The sequence below is a fragment of the Hypanus sabinus genome, chromosome 22 (genome assembly GCF_030144855.1).
Source record: "Hypanus sabinus isolate sHypSab1 chromosome 22, sHypSab1.hap1, whole genome shotgun sequence".
Lineage (NCBI taxonomy): Eukaryota > Metazoa > Chordata > Chondrichthyes > Myliobatiformes > Dasyatidae > Hypanus > Hypanus sabinus.
In genome coordinates this window covers 21,329,834-21,353,736 of record NC_082727.1, presented here as the reverse complement: position 1 = coordinate 21,353,736, position 23,903 = coordinate 21,329,834, and the positions used below count along the sequence as shown (strand labels likewise).

The following is a 23,903-nucleotide window of genomic DNA, read 5'->3' as shown; positions in this document are numbered from 1 at the left end:
TGGGGTGACGAGTGGGAGCCCCTGAACTAACGGTGGGGAGGGGAGCACGAACCCAGGTCTGAACCCCCGAATCGGGCATTTACGGAGAACGAGAGCCCCTGGTCGGGGTCGGTGACCGAGTAGATTCGCGAGTACAGATCCGTGGGCAAACCGGGGCGATCGTCGGGAAGCATTCCGCATACTGCGAAAGGACCCAACGCTGCAGCGACCCCGCTCCACGTGGCGCCGGAGCCGGGACCGGTTTCATCAGCTGCTGACGGGGCAGGGGGCGTAACTCGAGGGCGGGGTTCGGATCCAGAGGGCAGCGGGCGATTAGAAGGGCCCAGGTCACTGAGGGAGAGTCCTGGTGGCAAAGGGACCGCCCAGGAAGAGGCGGAGGATCCGCAGACTCGGTTTCCGGGTCCGGCTTCCCCCACGCCTTCGGGCTCTGCAGCCCGGGTCCAGTCTGGGGATTCCGTTGTACCGGCAGCGGAGTGTGAGTCGGGGGATGGGACGGAGCGGGAGGTGGGTCGGTGCAGGTCAGAGAGCGTGTAGAGGGGGCAGGCGGTGACACCAGAGTTCGGTGAGTTATTCCTGGTGCACTGTTCTGGCTGCTGATCTCCACTGACCCATCTTCATAGCACCCTCCAGTCTAGACTAGGGGTCCTGCTCAGTCTCTGACTTCGCCCTCAGCCAGTCTCTTCCTCCTCGCTCCCCCCCCCCACCACCACTGCTCCATACAAACACCAGTCCCAAACCCCCAGCCCCACACGACAAATGCTGTTAGCATCAAATCGTTCTCAGGATGAATGGTGGACAGTCTGCCCTGCTCCTCCCCCTGTGCACGCTGACTGACCTGTTGAGTGTTCCTGTGTGTCTCTGGGAAGGATCTGACCCAGCTCGTTGTTCCTGCTCTCTCGTAGGTTGCCGTGCCGCCCGAGGCTCATCATGCTGGTCAAAGCCACCCTCAGCCCTGTGCTCTGCACGCCCGCTTTCTACTCCAAGTTACCCAGGACAGGCCGCTGGCTGATGAAATGTGAGCGAGAGGTGTTGGTGTGTTTTGTGGGGTGGGATGAGCATAGCTGGATCAGGTGGGGGGGGGGGAGTGGTTGTGGCAGTGATGGGCTGACACCTGTCCCCTCGGATGTGAGGCTGTGTGGATCCATATTTTCAAATTCTCTGCTGTTTCAGATAGTGAACTCAGTTTAAGCTGTGGCCATATTTGTAGTTCAGGACTTCACACTGGGGATTGTGGGCATGAAGAACAGACTAGGTTCAGAGAAATATACAGATGTGTGAGGCAGGGGGTCGAATCCCCCATCAGGGGCCTGGCATCTGGTCTGTGGGGGTGACTGGGTTTGCACAGCGTGGGGATTCACCTCCAAGACCAGTCATCAGGGGTTAGGCACCCCTGGCCATCCTGGGAAGGTGGAGGTGAGGTTGGCCGCTGTCCTCTTAAGTTATTCTCTCGGAGCTGGTGGGATCAGAGCTCAGGGGATGAAGGAAGTTGTGTGGCTGGAAGGGGAGCCTGCATGTGGTATTGTTCCTTCTGCTGCTCTCCTCCTTTCTCACTCTCCCCCCCCACCCCCCCAAACTGGGTGGCAGGTTCGGGAGATGCAGTTGGAGAGGCCTTGGCAGGTCCCAGGGAGATCCTGCTTCACTTGGGTGATGAAGGACACCTGCGGATGTCAGACTGTGACCGGGATTGGATGTCCACGTGAGCAGGACAGTCGGCGCGTCCAGAGTTGGGGCCTGGAGCCCTGGGTCAATTCTGAAGGGTTGATGAGAAGTCTGGAGGTTGAAGCCCAACGGCTGGAGGCCTGTGCTGGAGTTGAAGGACTGTCCGTGTGTGTGTGTGTGTGTGTGCGCGGGGGAGGAACAGGGCTTGTTTACCTGTTGTTGTTTTGTTGTTAGCTGTGTTCTGCTGAGCACTGTGGACAGAGTATGTTGGCGGCACCCACAGGCTGCACCCAGCACACCCGTCGGTCGTTCACGCAAACAATGCATTTAAACGAATCTGAGTCTGAATGGTTAGCACAACGCTATCACAGCTGGGGACGGAGTTCAGAGTTCCTTCCCAGCGCTGTCTATAAGGAGTTTGTACATCCTGCCAGTGACCGCATGGGTTTCCTCCTACAGTCCAAAGATGTAGTGGTTAGGTTAATTGGCTACTGTGAATTGTTGTGTGATTCAGTGATGATGGATGCTTCTTTCCTATGATGGTATCTTGTGTAGATGTGCTCAGTGGAAGGGAGGGCTTTACTCATGATGGACTGGGCCATACTTACGACTTTTTGTATCATTTTCCATTCAAGCGCATTGGTGTTTCCACACCAGGCTGTGATGCAGCCAGTCAATATATTCTCCATTACACATCTATAGAAGTTTGTCAAAGGTTCAGATGTCATGATGAATCTTCACAAACTCCTAAGGAAATAGAGGGCACTGCTGTGCGTTCTTCATAATTGCAATTACCTGCAGGGCCCAGCATAGATGTTTTGAAACACTGAGGAATTCCAAGTTGCTGGCCGTCGCTATCTCTGATCCTCCAATGAGGACTGGCTCATGGATCTTTGGTTTCCTTTTTCTGAGGTCAGTCCCTTGGTCTTGCTGACATTGAGTAAGAGGCTGTTATGGCACCACTCAGCCAGGTTTTCTGTCTCCCTCCACCACCACCTTTGATTGGGCCTATGGCAGTAGTGTTGTCAGCAGACTTGAATATGGCACTAGAGCTGTGCTTAGCTGCAGATTAATAAGTGCAAAGCAAGTAGAGCAGGGGGCTAGGCATGTAGCTTGTGGTGTACCTGCGCTGATGGAGATCATCGGGGAGATGTTGTTGCCAATCCAAAATGACTGGGGTCAGCAAGTGAGGAAATTAAGGATCCAATTATACAAGGAGGTATTAAGGCTTAGAGCTTATTGCTTAGTTTTGAGAAGATGATGGTATGAATGCTGTGCCGCAGTCAGTAAAGATGTATGCATCTTCGCTGTCCAGGATTAAGTGAAGAGCCAATGAGAGGGCATCTGCTGTGGACCTGTTACTCCGGTTAGCAAATTGGAGCGGATCCAAGTCGTTTCTTAGGCATGTTTCATCACCAATCTCTCAAAACACTTCATCACTCTGGATATAATTGCTACTGGATGATATTGAGGAAGGTCACCACGTTCTTCTTGGGCATAGGTACAGTTGCAAGAAAATGTTTCTGAACCCTTTGCAATTACCTGGAGTTTTGCATTAGTTACTCATAGAATGTGGTCTGATCTTCATCTAAATCACAATAATAAGATAAACACAGTATGCCTAAATCAATAAATGCAAACAATTGTGATTTTCATGTCTTTATTGAACATATTGTTTAATCATTGACTGTCTAGGCTGGAAAAAGTATGTGAACATTTGTGTTTAGTGACTGGGTAGAATTTCCTTTAGCAGCAATAACCTCCACCAAGTGTTTCCTGTAGTTACTGATCAGAGTTACACAAGGGCGAGGAGAAATTTTAGACCATTCCTCCAAACAAAACTTCCCATTTCATCAATATTTCTGGGATACCTTGCAAGAAGAACCCTCTTCAGGTCATGCCACAGCATTTCAAATGGGTTAAGGTCTGGACTCTGACTTGGCCATTCCAAAACATGAATTTTTGTCTTTTCAAACCATTCTGTTGACTTACTCTTGTCTTTCAGATCATTGCCTTGTTGCATTATCCAACTTCTATCAAGCTTCAGCTGACGGACTGCTACTCTGACATTCTCCTGTAAAATGTCTTGATACAATTTTGAATTCATTGTTCCCTCGACGATTGCAAGCTGTCCGGGTCTTGAGGCAGCAAAGCAACTCCAAGCCATGATGATACTTCCACCGTGCTTCACAGTTGGGATGAGGTTTTGGTGTTGGTGTGCAGTGCCCTTTTTCCTACAAACATAACAGTGTGCATTCCTGCCAAAAAGTTTAACTTTTATCTCATCTATCCATGGAACATTGTCCCAGAAGTGTTGTGGAACATCCAGATGGCCTTTTGCAAACTTGAGGTGTGCAGGAGTTTTTTTTTGGAGAGCAGTGCTGTTCTTCTATGAACACCATGCTTAGTGGACACATGAACAGAGACTTTAGCATGATCTCTGCAGGTCTTTTGCTGTTACCCCGGGTTCTTTTTCACCTCCTTTAGCATTACACGTTTTTCTCTTGGTGTGATCTTTGCAGGACTATAAGACCAGAAGATTTAGGAGCAGAAGTAAGCCATTTGGCCCATCAAGTCTGTTCTGCCATTCAATTGTAAGCTGATCCACTTCATCCAGTCATCCCCACTCCCCTGCTTTCACCCCATACCCTTTGGTGCCCTGGCTAATCAAGAACCTATCTATCTCTGCCTTAAATACACCCAATGACTTGGCCTCCATAGCTGCTTGTAGCAACAAATTCCACAGATTTACCACCTTATGACTAAAGTAATTTCTCCGCATCTCAGTTCTAAAAGGACGTCCTTCAATCCTGAAGTCGTGCCCTCTTGTCCTAGACTCCCCTACCATGGGAAATAACTTTGCCATATCTAATCTGTTCAGGCATTTAAACATTTGGAATGTTTCTATGAGCTTCTCCCTCATTCTCTTGAACTCCAGGGAATACAGCCGAAGAGCTGCCAGATGTTCCTCATATGGTAACCCTCTGATTCCTGGAATCATTCCCATGAACCTTCCCTGAACCCTCTCCAATGTCAATATATCCTTTCTGAAATAAGGACGCCCATTCCTAAGGAGAATAGCAACAGTACTGAATTTCTTCCATTTGTAGACAATTTCTCTTACTGTGGACTGATGAATACTTGGGTTTTTAGAAATGCTTTTTTAGCCTTTTCCAGCTTCATGCATCTCTACAATTTTTCTAAGGCTGTCTGAAAGTTGTTTTGATCAAGGCATGGGGCACATAAACAGATCTTTCTTGAGAGGATCAGGCTCAGTCAGTATCCTGACCGTGCCTTTTTTATAGGACAGGCCAACTCCTCAACCCACACCTCCAATCTCATCTCATTGATTGGAACACCTGACTCCAAATAGCTTTTGTAGAAGGCATTACCCCAGAGGTTCACATACCTGTTTGAACCTAGACTGTGATAGTTTAAATGGTGTACTCAATATTAATGAGAAGTACAATTATTTGCGTTTATTGGTTTAGACAGATTGTGTTAATCTATTATTGTGATTTAGATGAAGATTGGACTACATTTTACGAGTAATTAATGCAGAAAGCCAGGCAATGGCAAAGGGTTCACAAACTTTTTCTTGCAACTGTATAATTGAAACCTGCTTAAAATAGGTGGGTGCCTCAGATCTCATTGAACACTCCAGACAGTTGATCAGAACAGGTCTTGGCCAGGTATTCGGTCTGGGCCAGATGCTTTTCATGGGTTCACCCTTCCAAAGGTACCTCACACGTCGGCCTCAGTGACTGAAATCATGGGATCATTCGGAGCTGTAGGGGTTTTGTGATGGTTCCTCTGTGTTTTGATGGTCAAAGCAAGCATAGGAAGCGTTGAGCTCATCTGGAAGCGAAGCCCTGTTGGTACCTATTTCGCTTAATTTAACTTTTATAAGAGGTGATAGTATTCAAGCCCCGCCACCACAATCAGGCATCCTTTGTTGATTTGTTTAGTCCAGAATTACTACTTTGCCCAAGGGATGGCTTCCCAGAAATCATAGCTGGACCTCTTATAACTTTCTTTGTCACCAGAGTTGAATGCCTCCGATCTGGCTCTCAGCAGACTGTGAATCTCATGGTTCTTCCAGGGCTTCTGACTGGAGAAGACTCTGAAAGAAGTACCAGAGTGTGTTGACTGGTGTAGCCCATGTAGACAAAGTCCCACATGGGGAGCCATGGGGTCCAAAGCAAAGCAGCAATTTAAAAAATTTGCTTATGTATTGAGATGCAGTGTGGAATCGGCCCTCCCGGTCCTCCAAACCACACCACCCAACAACCCCTGATTTAACCCCAGCCTAATCACAGGGCAATTTACAATGACTAATTAACCTCCCAGCTGGTACGTCTTTGGACTGTGGGGGGAAACTGGAGCCGCTGGAGGAAACCCACGTGGCCACAGCAAACTCCGCTGAAACAGCGGCAGGAACTGAACCCAGGCTGCTGGTACTGAACCCAAAGCGTTGTGCTAACCATCTTAAAGCAGATCTGAAATTGGTTCAGTACTGGGGGGTGGGGGGTAGGGGATGGGGATTGAGGGTCGTTATTGACAGAAGAAGCCATTCGAGTACCACAGGGATCTCTGTTTTATTTTATAAACATTGTACATGTAGGAGGTTTAGTTAGTAGGTCTACAACAGAGAAGTTGATGGGATTGAGGAGAATGTTCTGAAGTTCTGGGGAATGATAGATCAGTTGGTAAGGACTGAGCAATAGCAGGTGGACCTGAGCCCTGGGAAGGGTGACGTGCTGATTTTGTGAAGATTAATGTGCACACGGTGGACAGTGGGAATGTCCAGACGGAGTGTCTCTGGGGTATCTGACCGAGGCTCCAGGGATGGGAATTAGAGGAGCACTTGGACTGTTGAAGCAAATAAAACCACAGTGTTGGGAGGTGAAACAAATCCTGGAATGCTGGAAGATGCCAGTCGAACAGCATCCATTGAGAGAGAAACCAGTCAATGTTGTGTGAGGCATCTTTCCTCAGAAGGGGAGGTTTAGATACGAGCACGTGAGACAGCCGGAGAGCTGAGTGCAGTCGTGGTCACCGTGGTGTGATGCTGGAGACAAGAGGGTGCAGAGGAGTGGGTGAAAACGTTTCCCCCATGGCAGAGAGATCTATAACGGAGGCCACTGAGTTACAGTAAGGGGTGAGAGATTTCTGAACAAATCGCTGCCCCTTGCTCTGAGACAGGTTGGTGCTTGGGAGGTTGATCCCACCGCCTGTGATCCTATTCTGCTCCGGTCTCTGTGAAGTCCGACTGTCACCCCTGGATTCTGCAGATCCTAGGCCAACCAGCTTCCTGTGCTGTGTAAGGGGCAGGGTTGTTGCTGTACACAGGCGGGCGATGGGGGTGTGTGTGTATGTAGGGTAGAGTTGGCACTGTGTACACTGCATAATACAATTAATATATAGACACACTACATATGTAAGTTGATTCTCCAAGGTGACCCCCAGCTTCTTATAAAACTGCATGACGGTGTACCTAAGAGAATTGCCTAAGAGGTGGTTTTAAAGGCAAAGGGTGGTCACACCAAATATTGATTTGATTTGGGTTTTACTGTTTACTGCTCTTTGTTTTTTTAAGTTTAGAAACTTTTCATTTTGTTAATTTTGAAAGCATTTTCACTTTACAGAATTTTTTTCACTTGTGCCTATGACTTTTGCACAGAACTATAGGCAATGGTACGTGAAAGGCATATATCATTACACTGCCACGTTATACACATGTGCATTGCTTAAAGTAAAAATGAAGTTACATTTTGGTTCCTTATTTTCTTTCAATTAGTTTTTATGTTTTGGAGTTACAAAATATAACATGTGGGGCCCTCTGAGACTGCTGTCACCTCCCCAAGAGGGTGGGAATGGGGGTGGGGTATCGGTCTGTTCTGGAGGAGCTGCCTGGTAAATGCCCCGCTCCCTCGCCCTGGGTCACAGCCGCGCTCTGCTCCCTGCAGGTCTCCCGGTTTCCAGATGGATGCGTGGGTTTGACCGGCACTGGAGCTGCCTGCCATTCCCTGGCCGGGCCCCGGACAAGCCGTTCGCCCACCGAACTGACCTGAGGCAGGCCCGGCGCATCGTGGTGAAGCTGGGCAGCGCCGTGGTTACCCGGGGCGACGAGTGCGGCCTGGCCCTCGGTCGCTTGGCCTCCATCGTGGAGCAGGTATAGAGATGTCTCTGTCACTGAATGACGGGTGGGGACAGGGACTGTGGTGGGTGGGTGAGGGGGTGGGGGCAAGGGTGATCTCTCACTCACACACACACACACCCACCCCTGATATCTAAAGCTGCAGGAAGTGATGGGGATGAGGGGGAAGATCATGGGTCTGGAATGGTTCTCACTGTCACAGAGTTATGATATGGAAGCATGCCCTTCGGCCCAATGTATCCATGCTATCCAAATTGTTCCCTGAGCCTGTCCCATTTACCTGTGTTTGATCCATATCCCTCAAAACCTATCCTATTCATATACATGTCCCAGTGCCCCCAAACATTATAATTATACCTGCCTCGAACATTCCCTGGCAGCTCGATCCACACACCCACCACTCTCTGAGTTTAAAGAAAAAAACACATTGCCCCTTTGAAACCTTTCCCCTCCAACTTTATACCTGTGCCTTCTAGTTTTAGACCCCCCACTCTGGGAAAAATGCTGACTACCCACCTTAAATCTGAGTCTCATAATTTTATAGACCCCCATAATGCCACTCCAGAGAAAAATCTCCCTGTCTGCCCAGTCTCTCCTTACAAGCCCAGTCCCTATCATTCCCCTTCATCTCCCCCCTCTCTCCACTATGTGCCTGCAGAGCTCTTAGTCCTTCTACATAAGATCCATTTGCCTACAGTCGACCTGTGCTCTTCTATCTGGCCTGTTTAAATGTCTAACACGTCAGTTAAATGGAGCATCCTGCCATTTGCTGTACTTGCCCTGCCCTTATTTGACTTTTCAAAATGTATAATCTCACACTTGCTCACAGTAAGTTCCATCTGCCATGCTCCAACCAACTTTCCATCTGGTCTATGTGCAGCCCTACCTCCCTGCCTTCATTGGTCATCTTAGTTACCTTCTCAGTTTAGTGGGACAGGAGAACCCCTCACCAAGTTCAGGAAGGATGTGGGCCTGAAACGTCGACTGTTTATTCTTTTGCATAAATGCTACCTGGCCTGTTGTGTTCCTCCAGCGTTTTGTATGTGTCAGGATAGAAGGATGCCCCTTCAGAACAGTGGGGGAATTTTCACCAGAGGGTGGTGAATCTGTGGAATTCATTGCCGTAGATGGCTGTGGAAGCCAAGTCATTAGGTATATTTAAAGCGGAGTTTAATAGATTTCTGATTAGTCAGGGGATGAAAGGTTACAGGGAGAAGGCAGGAGAATGGGGCTGAATGGGATATTAAATCAGCCATGATAGAATGGTGGATCGGAATTGATGGGCCAAATTCTGTTCTTATGGTCAGTCCTTGCCTTTCCAAATAGATATAATCCTGTCCCTTAGGATTTTGTTCGGTCTTTTCCCTACTGGTGTCGTGGGGTTCATCAGTTTGCAAATAGCTGCTGTATCCCCACTGACTTTCTGAAATAAACTCCAGTCTTCTAGAAGCTCACCTGTGGCAGATGAAGATGCAAGTTTCTCTGTCCCTTATTTCCCATAGGTTCCTGGGGTAGATCTCATCCAGCCCTGGGGTTTTGCCAACCTTTGTATCTTCCGCAATGGCTAACGCCTCCTCCTTCACACCGAGTTATCCGTGAGTCCCTCTGTGAACTGGGCGTTCCCCACGACCACCTCCTTGGTGAATACAGATGAGAAGTGTACATTTAGCCCCCTCACCACGTACCCCTGGCTCTGCACACAGATCACCCGTTTAGTCCCTCGGAGGACCCACTCTCTACTTGGCTGCCCACTCATTCCGAATAAGCTTATGATTGTGGATTCTCCTTCATCTTTCTTACTTTCGTGAGTCCTCTGCCCTCCTAATTTCTTTCCTGACTCCTCTCTCCTACACACTCTGGATTGCTCAGTTGTCTGTATCTGCCATGCACTTTCTACTGATCAAGTCTCCTGAGGTTTTTGTCGTTTTAAGTTCCCTACTTTTGCCTTTCACCCTCACTGTTACTTTGAACCTTCTCTCTTGTCACCTGTTGCTTTACCACACCCCCCCCCACCCCCTGGTATTGCTCCCAATCTCTCCCCACCAACTCATTCCCCCTCCCCCGATATGTTTGTGTACCTCACGTTACACCTGTGTGTTGCACGTCCCGTGTGACTGTATCGCGCAGCATTGACTGCACGCCTGCATTGCGAGTGGCGATCTCAGTGTGCTCGTGTGACGCCCGTGTGTGTTCCCCAGGTGTCGGTGCTGCAGAACCAGGGCCGGGAGATGCTCATCGTCACCAGCGGGGCAGTGGCCTTCGGGAAGCAGCGCCTGCGTCATGAGATCCTGCTGTCCCAGAGCGTGCGGCAGGCTCTGCACTCCGGTCAGAACCAGCTGAAGGACATGGTGCGTGCGGCCGGTGGGGAGGGGAGGGATGGAGGGGTACTGAGGGAGAGAGGTGAGGGATTGGTGCGGGCGTGAGCATATTGATCGTGACCAGGGGATGATAGCTGGTTGTTTCTGGTGTGTGAAGCGTTGCATCTGACTGTTGCAGACGGTGCCCGTACTGGAAGCACGCGCCTGTGCAGCAGCGGGTCAGAGTGGGCTGATGGCTCTGTACGAAGCAATGTTTACGCAGTACAGCATCTGCGCTGCCCAGGTCAGTTACTTCCTGCTCCCTGTGGACTCAGGACAGACGTCTCCCTGTGCTCCTTGTCGCTCGCCCCTCCACTCCTTCCTCGCCTCCCCCGTGCACTCAGTCCAGACATCTCTCCATGCCTCTCCTCGTGCGGCAAACTTCTCACCCCTCTGCTCTGCCTGTCGCACCTTGCCCCTCGCGGTCACCTCCCTGTCAGGGTGTAGAACCTCTGCGCCTGACCGTCTGCCCCTTGCCCCTGGCAAATGCCTCCTTGTGGGTCTCTCTGTGTTCTCCCCCCTTTGAAGGGTGTCTCCCCACGGGCCACGCTCAGCCTGTGACCTCCCACAGATCCTGGTTACGGAGCTGGATTTTCAGGACGAGCAGAAGCGTCGGAACCTGAACAGCACCCTGCACGAGCTGCTCCGAATGAACATCGTCCCCATCGTCAACACCAATGACGCTGTCGTACCCCCGCCCGAGCCCAACAGTGACCTGCAGGGGGTAAGACAGGGACCCGGGGTCTTGGGCTCCTGCACAAGGGTGGTCTCCCACGGGGCGGGCGTCCCCGGTTGCCAGTACTGTCAAACCTCACCGTGGACGCGGGAGGGGGCAGAGTTCCGGTGGGGGCGAAACTGAGAGTTCGGGAGGGGAGAGAGCTCAGGTAAGGGGCAAAACGGAGGGTTCAGGAAGGGAGAGGACTCAGGAAGGGGGCAAAATGGAGGGTTTAGGAGGGGAGAGAGCTCAGGAAAGGGGCAAAACTGAGGGTTCGGGAGGGGAGAGGGCTTTGGAAGGGGTGAAACGGAGGGTTCGGGAGGGGAGAAAGCTCAGGAAAGGGGCAAAATGGAGGGTTTGGGAGGAGGGAGCAATTTGGGTGAGGAGGAGGTAAAATAGAGGGTTGGAGGCAAAACCTTTTGTCAGTATGCACACGTTGGTTTGTGTATGTGTGTCACTGTCTTTGTCTGGAGGTCACTCGGCAGAAGTCACCCCTCACTCTGAGGTTTGTTTTTTCCCCAGCAAATGATCAGTATCAAGGATAACGACAGCCTGGCAGCCCGTCTCGCCGTGGAGATGAGGGCCGAGCTGCTCATCGTTCTATCCGACGTTGAGGGTGAGTAGCAGCCTCCCTCCTGAGTCAGTGTGGCTCTTTGTGAGTGTGTGGCTGTGAGAGAAAAATTTATTATCATCTCCACAACTACACGTCTGTCCAGGTGCAATGAAAACTTTACTTGCAGCAGCATAAGCTCAGAGCATCAGACAAGAAAAACATAAATGATACACATTTATAGCATGAGGGAACATAATTACTACACAAGAAGTCCATTGTAGTGAGAAGTGGTCACAGTGTTGCCGTACTGAGATGGTGATTGGGTTATGCTGGCTGGTTCAAGAACTGAATGCTTGAAGGGAAGTAGCTGTTCTTCAACCTGGTGGGGTGTGACTTCAGGCTTCTGATGGCAGCTCTGAGAGGATGGCGTTGCCCAGATGGTGGGGTTCTTTAATGATGAATGTTGTTTTCTTGAGGCAGTGCCTCCTATAGATACCATTGACGGTGGGGAGGGTTGTATTGGGCTGAGTCTACAGATGAAACTCCTGCACGTTCTGTGATCGAAACCAGACCGTGATGCGGCACAACAGAACAGTACATCTGGGTAAGTTTGACAGTGTTCTGGGATAAGTTGGCATGACTTTCTTGTGTTTGCAGCCCAGGACAGGTTATCCGGTATGTCAACATCCAGGAATATAAAGGTACTGGCTCTGCATTGCTGCTTTCCGTCAATGTAGACTGGTACACACTCACACTCCTCCCCTTCATGAAGTCTGCTGATAAGCAAGAGGTTGTCGTTCCAGCAACGCTCAGTCAGGTGTCCGATCTTCTCTACTTGTGATAGTCCAACAACAGTGGGGTTATCAGTGAAGTTGTACATAACGTTAGGGATTTACAGAGAGTAGGGCAGGGGGTATGCAGTCTTACAGTTGACATGTGTTAATGATCAGTGAATGATCAGACGTTGTTACCAGTGAGTCTATAATGTGTAGATAATGATTGTCAATATCGTAGACATGGAGGTGTGTGTGAGTGACGTGTACAGCGATATTGGTGGTGATTGGAGTTACTGATTGTGGTGATACCTTGGCGATGGACGGCACGGGTGTGGAGATGGTCAGCGTGGGTGCTGACTGTGTTTCTGTAGCAAAGGGTGGGCTGTGGTCTAGGACTGGTAGGGGGGCTGACTGGCCTCTGGTTTGTACTGCTGTGTTTCAGGCCTTTACGACTGTCCACCGGGGCTGGATGATGCGAAGCTGATCGACACTTTCTACCCGGGAGACCAGCAGACTGTCACCTTCGGGACCAAGTCCAGAGTGGGGCTCGGAGGCATGGAGGCCAAGGTGGGGAAGGAGTGCTGAGATGCATCTGGAGCCAGGATCCAGTGGGTGGACCTCTATGTGAGGGACCTGTGTCCTAGCCTGTTTCCTCTCCACCACCAGCTTCCCAAGCATCCTGAGTTAACACAGCTAAATCTGTGGAGGTGTTCTAGGGTTTCCCCTACTCTTCCCACACCATATTGTCCTGGGAAGGTGTGCCACTGCCCACCACCCCCTCTCCCCCAACGAGTCTGTTTTGGAAGAAGGCAGCCCAATCAGAGGAAGGTGTGGAGCCTCCTGAGGTTCAGGCACATCCCACCTCCATTCCATCCATCTCCTTTGTTCCACTCCCAGATCACTAGGCTCTCTGCACCTTCCAGAATGTTCCAATTCTATGATTGGTAACTGTGAAAGTGGCCAAGGGAATGGCAGAGGGAATTTAACTCTGATTAGTGTGAGGCCATGTATTTTGGGAAATAATCCTGGGCAAGGTGTACACAGTGAATGTCAGGGTCCCGGGGAGTGTTGTACAAGAGAGACCATGTGGTTCAGATGCACAGTTCTCTGAAAGTGGTGACTGGGTGGTTGGTGAGGAAGGTGTTTGGTATTCTAGGCAGAATAATAGTTGGGCACAAACTAGATGGGCCAAAGAGCTAGCTTCTGTGCTGGCCTTCATTGGTCAAGGCAACGAGTCCAGGAGTTAAGACATCATGTAGCATCTGTGCAAGACGTTGGTGAGACCGTAGTTGAAATACTGTTAGCAGTTCAGATCACCACACTACTGGGTCACCCTGATTAGGCCAAACTAGAGAGAGTTCAGGTCAAGTCATGTTTTATTGTCATTTCGACCATAACTGCTGGTACAGTACACAGTAAAAATGAGACAATGTTTTTCAGGACCATGGTGCTACATGAAACAGTACAAAAACTACACTGAACCATGAGAAAACAACACAGGAAAAAAAAACTACACTAGACTACAGACCTACCCAGAACTGCATAAAGTGCACAAAACAGTGCAGGCATTACAATAAATAATAAACAAGACAATAGGCACAGTAGAGGGCAGTAAGTTGGTGTCAGTCCAGGCTCTGGGTATTGAGGAGTCTGATAGCTTGGGGGAAGAAACTGTTACATAGTCTGGTCGTGAGAGCCCGAATGCTCCAGTGCCTTTTCCCAGATGGCAGGAGGGAGAAGAGTTTGTATGAGGAGTGCGTGGGGTCCTTCATAATGCTGTTTGCTTTGCAGATGTAGTGTGTAGTGTAAATGTCTGTAATGGCGGGAAGAGAGACCCTGATGATCTTCTCAACTGACCTCACTATCCACTGCAGGGTCTTGCGATCCGAGATGGTGCAGTTTCCAAACCAGGCAGTGATGCAGCTGCTCAGGATATTCTCAACACAACCCCTGTAGAATGTGATGAGGATGGGGGGTGGGAGATGGACTTTCCTCAGCCTTTGCAGAAAGTAGAGACGCTACTGGGCTTTCTTTGCTATGGAGCTGGTGTTGAGGGACCAGATGAGATTCTCCGCCAGGTGAACACCAAGAAATTTGGTGCTCTTAATGATCTCTACCGAGGAGCCCTCGATGTTCACCGGGGAGTGGTCACTCCGTGCCCTCTTGAAGTCAACAACCATCTCCCAAGAATGTCTCCTGGGTTGGAGAATTTGAGTTACAGGGAGGTTGGATAGGCTGGGTCTGTTTCTCTGAAACAAAGGAGGCTGAGAGGTGACAAAGGTGTGTAAAATTATTAGAGACACAGGCAGGATAGATAGTCAGAATGTGTTTTCCAGGGTAGGGGTGAGTAAAACTAGAGAGCAAGGGTTTAAGGTGAGAGGGAAGAGGTTCAAAGGGGGGATACTTCCACACGAGTAGCTGGCATTTGGAATGAGCTGGAGGAGGAGGTGGTGGAGGCAGGAACAGTAACAGCATTGAAGAGATGCCTGAACAGGTACCTGAATGAGCAGGGCTCAGAGAGATGTGGAATTATCAAGGTAAGTGAGATTAGTATAGCTCAGCACGATGGTCAACATAGACAGTGGGCTGAAGGGCCTGATTCTATGCTATACCCGTCCATGACCCTGAGTTAATGTGATCTCCTAGGTTGGCCATTTCTGCCCCCAGCTGATGATCTTCCCTGGAGAATCTGGCTTCTCCAGAGGTTCCCTGCCTCTTCGTTTCTCACCAATAATCTCCTGTATGTTTTCCGCTCTTCGTGTCGGCTCCCTACAGCCTATCCCACAGTATTCCTGTGTAATGGGTCACCGGGACGCAGAGATGCCCATTGGGATGCCCTTGGTGCTGTTCCTGGAATTCTCTTGGCCCTCAGGCACTGGTGTGGAGAGGCGCAGCTCTGCCTGAGTGAGCAGCAGGTTGGGAGGGGAGTCCGGGTGGGGAATCCTGAGTGAGTGGGGGTTGGGGGGGATGGGGGGTGAGTATCAGGCCGGCAAAACTTTTGACAGGTACAATGGCAAAAGTGAAATGTTTGACCAGAGAGCAGGTCAGTGGTTTATTAACAATGAGTTACCGACTTCCATTCTGTGTTTATTGTTATAATTTGTAATGGTGTTGTAACTTGAAACTCGGACAGCGTAGATACTTTGAAGCTCTAAAATGGTAAAAGCTGTACATTTAATGTTTAGAAAATCTACTGATTATATTCATTAACACATAATTACAGGGTATTTCACAATTATATTAGCAAATAAAAGGAAATTCCAGTTGCGTGATGACAAAGGCTGTGTGTTTCAGTTACTGCACGGCCATGCACCCATGAAGCCTGGGGGGAGGGAACAGTACACCACTCACTGTACAGTTATCCCATTTGGTTACAGGTGAAGGCCGCCCTCTGGGCCCTCCAGGGAGGCACCTCAGTGGTGATCGCTAGCGGGACCCACCCAAAGGTGACTGGTCACGTGATCACGGACATTGTCGAGGGGAAAAAAGTCGGAACTTTCTTCTCCGAGGTTAAGCCTGCAGGTGGGTTTGGGTGGGGCTGGGGGAGGGTAGATAGATGGGAATAGAGTGGAGGAGTGGGGAGGGAGGCTGTGAAGGGGTTGGGGCTAAGTGTTGTTGTGGGTGGGGAGTGGTTTTTGGGGGTGGGTTTGGGATGGGGTACTGCCTGGGAGTGTGGGGTCCGATAATTAACTGCACACCCTGTACCTCCAGGTCCGACGGTGGAGCAACAAGCAGAGATGGCCCGAGCTGACGGCCGGCTCTTAGCCTCCTTACAGCCCCAACAGGTGAGTCCGTCACTGGGGGTGCGCGGGTGGTGTTGGCACCATCTGTGATGCTGAATGCCAATGCTGGGAGTCCATTACCCAGACAATTGTGTCATGGGTTACCCCCCCTCCCCACTGACCCTCACCCTCTCCCCACCTGAGGGCTCCTGGGACTGACATTGGGTGAACTGAGGTCAGGGAGAGTGGGTGGTGTGTGGTGGGGAGTGATCCCTCATCTGACAGAGTCTGTTTGGTGCAGAGGGCTGACATCATCCACCGACTGGCCGACCTACTGACGGACCATCGCGAGGAAATCCTGAGTGCAAACAGGAGAGACACCGAGGCGGCTATGGCTGCAGGTCAGGGCTGTGCGTGCGTGCGGGTAACACGTTCGGTCCGCGCATTCACTTTGTTCTACAACCCCTGGTGTACATGCAGTGGTTTCCACAAACAGCATTTCCTGTGTGTTCTGCGGTCTGTGTGGCATGTTCAGTCTGGTGCGTCTCTCATCTGACTGAGGGCTACATTCCAACATCTGTGTGTTTCCGCGCGTCGGTGGGCAAAGCCGTGACTCCAGCAGCGGGTGTTCTGTGTTCTGGCAGTGACGAGACTCCTTTCCCCGTTTCAGGCAGCCTTTCTCAGCCCCTGCTGAAGCGACTCTCCCTCACCACGGCCAAGTTGACGAGCCTGGGCATCGGGCTGCGGCAGATCGCGGGCTCAGCGCAGGACAGCGTGGGCCGGGTCCTCCGCAGGACACGGGTGGCCACCGGACTAGACCTGGAGCAGATCACTGTTCCCATTGGAGTCCTCCTGGTCATCTTCGAGTCCCGGCCTGACTGTCTGCCCCAGGTGGGGGATGGATGGGGTTCTGAGCAAGGTGGGGACTGGGCTGAGGGAGGGTGATGCTGCCGTGGTTGGGTGGTTTGTACCCAGCTCCGAGACGGAGTGGGTGTCTGTGGGTAGAGGGAGAGGATGTCCTGCTGGGTACTGTGGGCTATTCTGTCCCCTTTCTGACACTGGATTGACTGACCTCGTGTACAATTCCAGGAACCTTGGCAGCAGTGAGAGGGCACTTGGGAAGGTGGGGGGTGGGGGGAAGAGGAGAGAGAGGGAGAGAGAAAAAAAAAGAGAAAAAACACGTTTGGGGTGGGTGGCTGTTGCGGAGCAGTCTCGCAGAGAGAGGGCCCACAGTGAACAAACGGGAGGTTCTGTTTAGCATTTTGTCAGCCACAACTCGTCTGGACTGGAGAGAATGCTGAGGGTTCAGCAGGACGTTCCCTGGGACAGTTCTGTGAAGGCTGACGGAAACAGATTGGATAGGCGGTGGGAAACGTTTCTCCAGGTCAGAGGTGTGTCCCAGTTCAGAAGGCAGGGGTTTATGAGGAGGTAATCTGAGGAAGAGCTTTTCCCCAGGGGGAGAGCATTGTAATCGGAAACGTACTGTCTTGAGGGAAACAGCACGATGACCCCCGGGCAGCGAGGGGAGGGGAACGGACCAAGTGCTGGTTAGCGGGCGTTTCATGTTCCGGGGTCTCAGCCAACAGCAGGCGGAGCACCTCTGAAAACCTGGCGAGTTTGTGTGTACCTGCAGGTGTCGGCCCTGGCCATCGCGAGTGGTAACGGCCTCCTTCTGAAGGGAGGGAAAGAGGCAACGCACAGCAATCACATCCTGCACCGGCTGACCCAGGAGGCCCTGTCTGCTCACGGGGTACGGGATGCCATCCAGCTGGTGAGTGTGAGCACCCCATGAGGAACCGAATGGTCTGGTGGAGTGAGATTGTGAAGGAGGGTGGGATTAGACAGGGGAAGCATGACCAATACAGGGGCAGGGGAGGAGAGACTTGTAGAAAGGCCGCCCTGGCTCTGATGGGCTGAGGCCTTTCTCTGCTAGGGCAGCTCGTTGGGTGTGGGGAGTGGCCCAAGGTGATGAATTCATGGACTGTTGCCCCGATTCAGGTCAGCACGCGGGAGGAGGTAGAGGATCTCTGTCGCCTGGACAAGCTTATCGACTTGATCATCCCTCGCGGCTCCTCACAGCTGGTGCGTGACATCCAGAAAGCGTCGAAAGGAATCCCTGTGCTGGGCCACAGCGAGGGAATCTGCCACGTCTACCTGGATTCCGACGCCAATTTAGAGAAGGCCATCAAGATCGGTGAGTCAGAATGACAGAGCCCGGAGCAGAGCTCCTGGACATGCAGCAGCTTCCCAGACACTAGATTAGAGGGATCGGACCACTGCTGTGTACAGCACGACCTCTGTGTGGGGTTGGTCACCATCCCCACCTGACTGACTGTACACGCGGTGGTACAGACTCCAACCGGAGCTGGCAGTCAGAGTACTGTGCTCACGAGGACAGGAATCCCACACTAGGGCTGAGGCTGGGGACGGTTTAACAGGATGAGAGGCTGACATAGGGTACGAAACGGACTGTTCACTGGGCAGAGGGTTGGAGACCGGGGTGTGGGATGGGAAGGAGGGGCTCTGAAGTCATTGCCTGAGACATTGGGAAAGGCAGGACCCCTCCCACCTTGGGTACAGGTCCTGGGTGTGGGCTTGGAGTGGTGGGCTGCAGGGTGAGGGACTGCGTGTTGGAAGTGGGGGTCCCTGGGCCAGGATGGGTACGATGAGCTGAATGGCATCCTGTGTAAGAGTTCATGAGACCACCTCAAGCTGGTGAGGCTCAGTCTTCCCCTGACCCTGAGCCCACTGATAGTCCCTGAATCCCGGCAGAGTGACATACTGAGGCGTGTTACATGCACATGCTGAGCTCCTCATGACATGACATGGAGCATCCCGAACTCCCCATGACGTGTTACACGGGAGCCATAATCTCCTGTCCCGCGGGTGTGGGGTTGCTGAGGAGATGGTCCCCATCTTCTGTCGGTCACTGAGTCCTTAAGTTGGGCTGTGGTTAATGTGAAGCATTTCCTGGTCGATCTACTCCAAACCCAGTTCTGAAGTTCGATTGGGTCCTGTGGGTCAGGCATGCTGTTCCTGTCGGAAATCGCAGTAGTGACAAGGAGCTCCGTCGCTGAGACAGCAGCCGTGTTGCGACTGATCACAGCACCTCGTTAAGCCATTAACAAACCCTTCCTGTTTGCAGTCCGCGATTCCAAGTGTGACTACCCTGCGGCCTGTAACGCTCTGGAGACCCTGCTGGTTCACAGGGACCACCTCAGGGCCCCCTTCTTTGACCAGATCATCGACATGCTGAGGATGGAGGAGGTGAGAGTCCACGGGTGGGAGGGTTCCGCTGGGAATAAGGATGGTAGGCGTTGTGAGCTGGAACCCTAGTCACATGGGCACTTTTAGGACACAAATGACCTGGGTGTGAGGGCACTTGGGGAGGTGGGTGCTGCAGATTACTGCATCTGTCAGAGACATGTCTGGAGTTGTGCAGCACAGATCTGGAACTCCACAAAGCGTGGAGGAGATTTACCGGGATGCTGCCTGGGTTAGAGAGCATGTCTGTGAGGAAAAGTTGAGCGTGCTAGGGCTTTTCCCTTTGGAGTGAAGGGGGGGTAAGAGGTGATTTGATGGAAGTGTGCAAGATGATAAGGGGGAGAGATTGGTGGACAGCCAGAGACTTTTTCCCAGGGTGGAACTGGGTAATACAAGGAGTGGGGGGGGGGCATGATTTTAAGGTGATTGGGGGAAAATATAGGGGAGTTACCAGAGATAAGTTCTGTACACAGAGAGTGGTGGGTGTGTGGAATGAACTGCCAGGGTGGTGATGGAGGTAGATATATTAGGGATATTTAAGAGATTTTTAGATGGGCACAAATTGAAAAAGGAAGATGGAGGGCTACGTGGGAGGGAGGGGGTCAGATTGATCTTCGAGTAGGTTAAAAGGTTGGCACAATTTTGTTCCTGTTCACTTTCATTCATGACTGTTTCCATTGATACAGCTATTTCAACTGCTCTTTTAAATGTAAGTTGTGCTTCATTAGGAACCTTTTTAGAATGTTTTCTTGTAAGAGTTTACAAGCTAAACAATCTCTAAGTGTATCATTTAATTCATCACTTAACTGACAATGCTCAGGCAATCTTTTCAATTCAGCCACGTATGCTGATATGGACTCCGCTACTTTTTGATATCACTTATGAAACTTAAAGCATTCTGCAATCATAACAGTTTCTGTTCCAAATGTTCCTGCATTACATTTGCTATATCAGCAAAGCTTATTTTGGTCTGCTTTGGTTGGAGCAGTCAGATTTTTAAGCAAACTGTATGCCTTTAAACCCAAAGCATTCAGCAAAACTGGTACACATTCATCGTTCCAATTCTGCTTTTTAAAAAAAATTGAATTATTAACTGGAACCCACTGTTTACGAACCTGGAATTCTTCAGCTTTCTGCCTTTTTGTTTAACTCAAAGCACGTGCTGCAGTTTATTTTACTTGACCGTTTCTCACTCTTTTCTTATGAACTCGAAAATTGTGTGGCTCTTCAACAGGTAAGCAGTCATCTTCCTTTCATTTAAAACTTGCTTGTCCCCACTGCTTTGTAACTCCTAAGCATAAAAAAACTAATTGAAAGGAAAACAAGGGAGCCAGGAGATGACTTGTGTACATTTGTTTTCACTTTAAGTGAGGCACACACGTATGCTGTGCCATTTACATATAAACCTTAATAAATTACTTAAACAAACTTGAGAGTACTTAATCAAACAATATAATTCAAATACTATTGAAATACACAACAGGCTGTATAGGCCCCTTGACAATGACCCTTCTCTCCACAGGTGAAGATCCACGCTGGGCCCAGGTTTGCTTCTTACCTGACCTTCAGCCCGTCTGAGGTGAAGTCCCTGCGGACGGAGTATGGAGACCTGGAATGCTGCATTGAGGTGGTGGACAGTGTGCAGGAGGCCATTGCTCACATCCACAAGTATGGCAGTTCCCATACCGATGTCATCGTCACCGAGAACGGTGAGTGTTCCTCACCAGGCGAATCTCTCATTGATTAGAGTGTCATTCATTGACCTGGTACCCCTCACTGATTGAGAACAAGTGTCCATCACTAACTCTATGAACCTCACCAAACATGAGACAGTGAATTTTCCTCACTGACTGGGTATCTGTCACCGATCAGGCACCTGTCATTCACTGTGTGAACTGGGTATCCATCACTAACCATACCTCCATCACCCACAGGAAACTCAGCGACTAGGTGCCCCTCACTGATTGAGAGGGTCGAGTGTCTGTCACTAACTGAAGCTGGACGGACAGACAGTCTGTCCCTGACCAGCACAGGACAGTGTGTACCCTTCATTGACTGGCAGATGTAAGGCTTTGACTGGAATGGGATTCCACTGCAGAATCAATCAAGTTAGTGAGCACATTGACATAAAACACTGGGGGCACAGTGCTCAGTGTGTATGTATGGTTTGTGTACGTGGTGTGGCTCTGTGCAGTACGTATAGAAGCTGTGACAGGACGCCTGAGTTTTGCTGTGGAACATTCCCCTGTGCTGAGGTCAGACTGAGGAGGGGTGGCTGCGTCAGTGCCTTGGTCTGAGCGACGCCACCCACATAGAACTAAGTGTGGGACCGAGTGCAGACTCTGTGACTGAATGTGGGCTGTCTTTCAGAGGAGACAGCGGAATACTTCATGCAGCACGTGGACAGTGCCTGTGTGTTCTGGAACGCCAGCAGCCGGTTCTCAGATGGTTACCGCTTCGGACTGGGTAAGTACCCCCTGGATTTGAGTGGCCGGGGATCCCGCCCTCCCTACTCCACAAATCATGTTCCAGATTGGGAGCCAAAACCTGGTTGCAAACACCAGAGCATCGCCGGCAATGGGAGGCCATTCAGCCCATTGGCTCTGTGCCTGCTCCAGTGGAGCACTCGTCAGGCCTGCATCCCATCTTGTGTGCAGAGCGGTGGATGCAAGTTTGAAGTGGCTGCTGGGGGGAGGATTGAAGTCACAGTAGGTACTGGGTGGGTACGTTGCAGGTCACTGCGATGCTGGGTGGGGGGAGGTTGCCAATGCTCCCTTGGTTCCTGAAAGGAGGAGGGAAGGAGAAGATGAGGTCTCAGGGTGATGGATAAAGGATCGAGGCGGGGGGGGGGGGGGGGGAGTGGAGGGTGCTGAGGCAGAGCGGCCAGTTCCCTTGGGGACTGAGTGTGAGGGTGGCTGACAAGGCTACCGTGTGTTGCAGGTGCGGAGGTGGGCATCAGCACGGCACGGATCCACGCCCGCGGCCCGGTGGGGCTTGAGGGTTTGCTCACCACCAAGTGGCTGCTGCGTGGAGAGGGACAAGGCGTGTCTGACTTCGCAGAGCAAGGAACCATGAGCTACATCCATGAGAACATTCCTGTGCCCCGCTGACTGTAGGGACAGGATGGAGTGACAGCCGGCCCCCCCAGCTCAATGCACCCCACCGCACATCGACTCCCGACATGCACACCACAACCCCACCCGCCCACCAACACCTCTCTCACCACCATCTCCCTATGGCCAAACAACATCCTACTGTTAAAAGTTAAGCAGTGATGGCTGCCATAGCACATCAGTTCAGGCAGTGGATAAGGGAGCAGCTGATGGGGAGGGGAGCTCCCAATTGGAAAGAAAGAGTAGGCCAGTGGAGTTACATGAGAATGGTACTGGGAGCAAACAACAAGCTGTTGGAGGAACTCAGCAGGTCAGGCAGCATCTGTGGAGGTCGAGGGATGATCGATGTTTTTAGGTCAAGACCCTGCCTTACCACAGATGCTGCTTTACCCACTTAGTTTCTCCGGCAACTTTTTTGATGGAGTGTGGAGTTATTTGGTTGTGTTGGACAGTGGGAGTTATTTATTTTTAATTTAGAGATACAGCCAAGTAATAGTTCCATCTGGTCCAATTACACCCCTATGATCAATTGACCCATATCTTTTGAATGAGAACTGGGCACATCCTGGGTCTAGTGCCAGTGGGACCCTGCATAGCCCACAGAGGGATAAACCTCTTCTAGTGGGAGCTGTGTGCAAGGGCACAGTGTGGTTCACCGGATGCATGGTCCAGTATCTCACCCCTCATGCAATTACAGACCCCACCCTCTGGATCCCTGGATTTAGGTGCAATGGCTGCAATTTGAGTCCTCTGTCACTTCGCTGAATCTCCGTCTCACACCATGTTAAGTTTATTTTGTGGCAGTAGTACAGTGCAAAGACATAAGATACTATAAATTACAAAAATAAGGAGCAAAACAAAATGGAATTGCATCTGTCTGCTGGATGTGGGGAAGATAAGTCTTAAGGACGTATATGGTATACAGTACTGTGCTTAAGTCTTAGGCATGGTCGATTATTTGTATGGTTTTAGATGGTATGACCTCCACAGAGCCCTGATCTCAATGTCGTCAAGGCTATCTGGAATTACTTTTTTTTTAAACTGTTTACTGCTCTTTACAGTAATTTTTTTGAAATTAAGAAGCTTTTCATAGTGTTTTTGAAAGCTGCTTCGCTTTACAGAATGTTTTTATGTGCCTAAGACTTTTGAAAAGTACGATACATACTTTGTTCAAAGTAGATTTATTGTCAAAGGCACACCTAGATGCTTGTCTCCTCCATCATTGTTTACAGAGCTCAAGGCCTCCCCAGAGAACATGAAGAGCCTGCACTCTCTGAATGTGGGCAGTGGTTCTGACCCACACCAATCCTGTAGGTCACTCACTGACTCTGGCAGGACAATACGCTGGGACTTTTTTTAAAACTCTGATTTGGTTACAATAAAAGCAAATAGTTTTAAAATATTTTGTATTTATCACAGAATAAACTTTTTGTGGAAGTGAATGAGTTGTTTCCATTCAGCTGTAGACAGAGCATTGTGGTCACCACCTTCCCGAAGCTAGTTGCGGATGGTCAACAACGCTGGTGTTGTGGGAACTCTAAAATGGTCCAAGAACCTTCCCTTACCATGAAAACAGTCGCGGTA

The 23,903-nt window shown here is 50.5% G+C and overlaps 1 protein-coding gene across 5 annotated transcripts; it reads left to right on the top strand.

Annotated features, from left to right (window-relative positions):
- The first annotated feature begins 341 nt into the window (after positions 1-341).
- On the top strand, positions 342-23,761 carry aldh18a1 (aldehyde dehydrogenase 18 family, member A1). Of its 5 annotated transcripts, none has more exons than XM_059947242.1 (18): positions 342-475; positions 903-1,015; positions 7,629-7,834; positions 10,018-10,167; positions 10,316-10,420; positions 10,748-10,900; positions 11,414-11,507; positions 12,663-12,787; positions 15,598-15,742; positions 15,932-16,005; positions 16,244-16,343; positions 16,613-16,833; positions 17,576-17,713; positions 17,941-18,136; positions 19,088-19,209; positions 20,729-20,915; positions 21,577-21,672; positions 22,147-23,761. In XM_059947242.1, exons 2-18 carry the CDS (start codon positions 928-930, stop codon positions 22,314-22,316), a joined length of 2,370 nt encoding a protein of 789 aa, XP_059803225.1. In that variant the 5' UTR covers positions 342-475; positions 903-927; the 3' UTR covers positions 22,317-23,761. The 5 variants fall into 5 exon arrangements, with proteins under 5 accessions (XP_059803225.1, XP_059803227.1, XP_059803228.1 ...); XM_059947244.1 differs by having other exon boundaries at positions 454-562; XM_059947245.1 differs by lacking the exon at positions 342-475 and adding an exon at positions 3,665-4,009 and having other exon boundaries at positions 914-1,015.
- Positions 23,762-23,903: the final 142 nt, after the last annotated feature.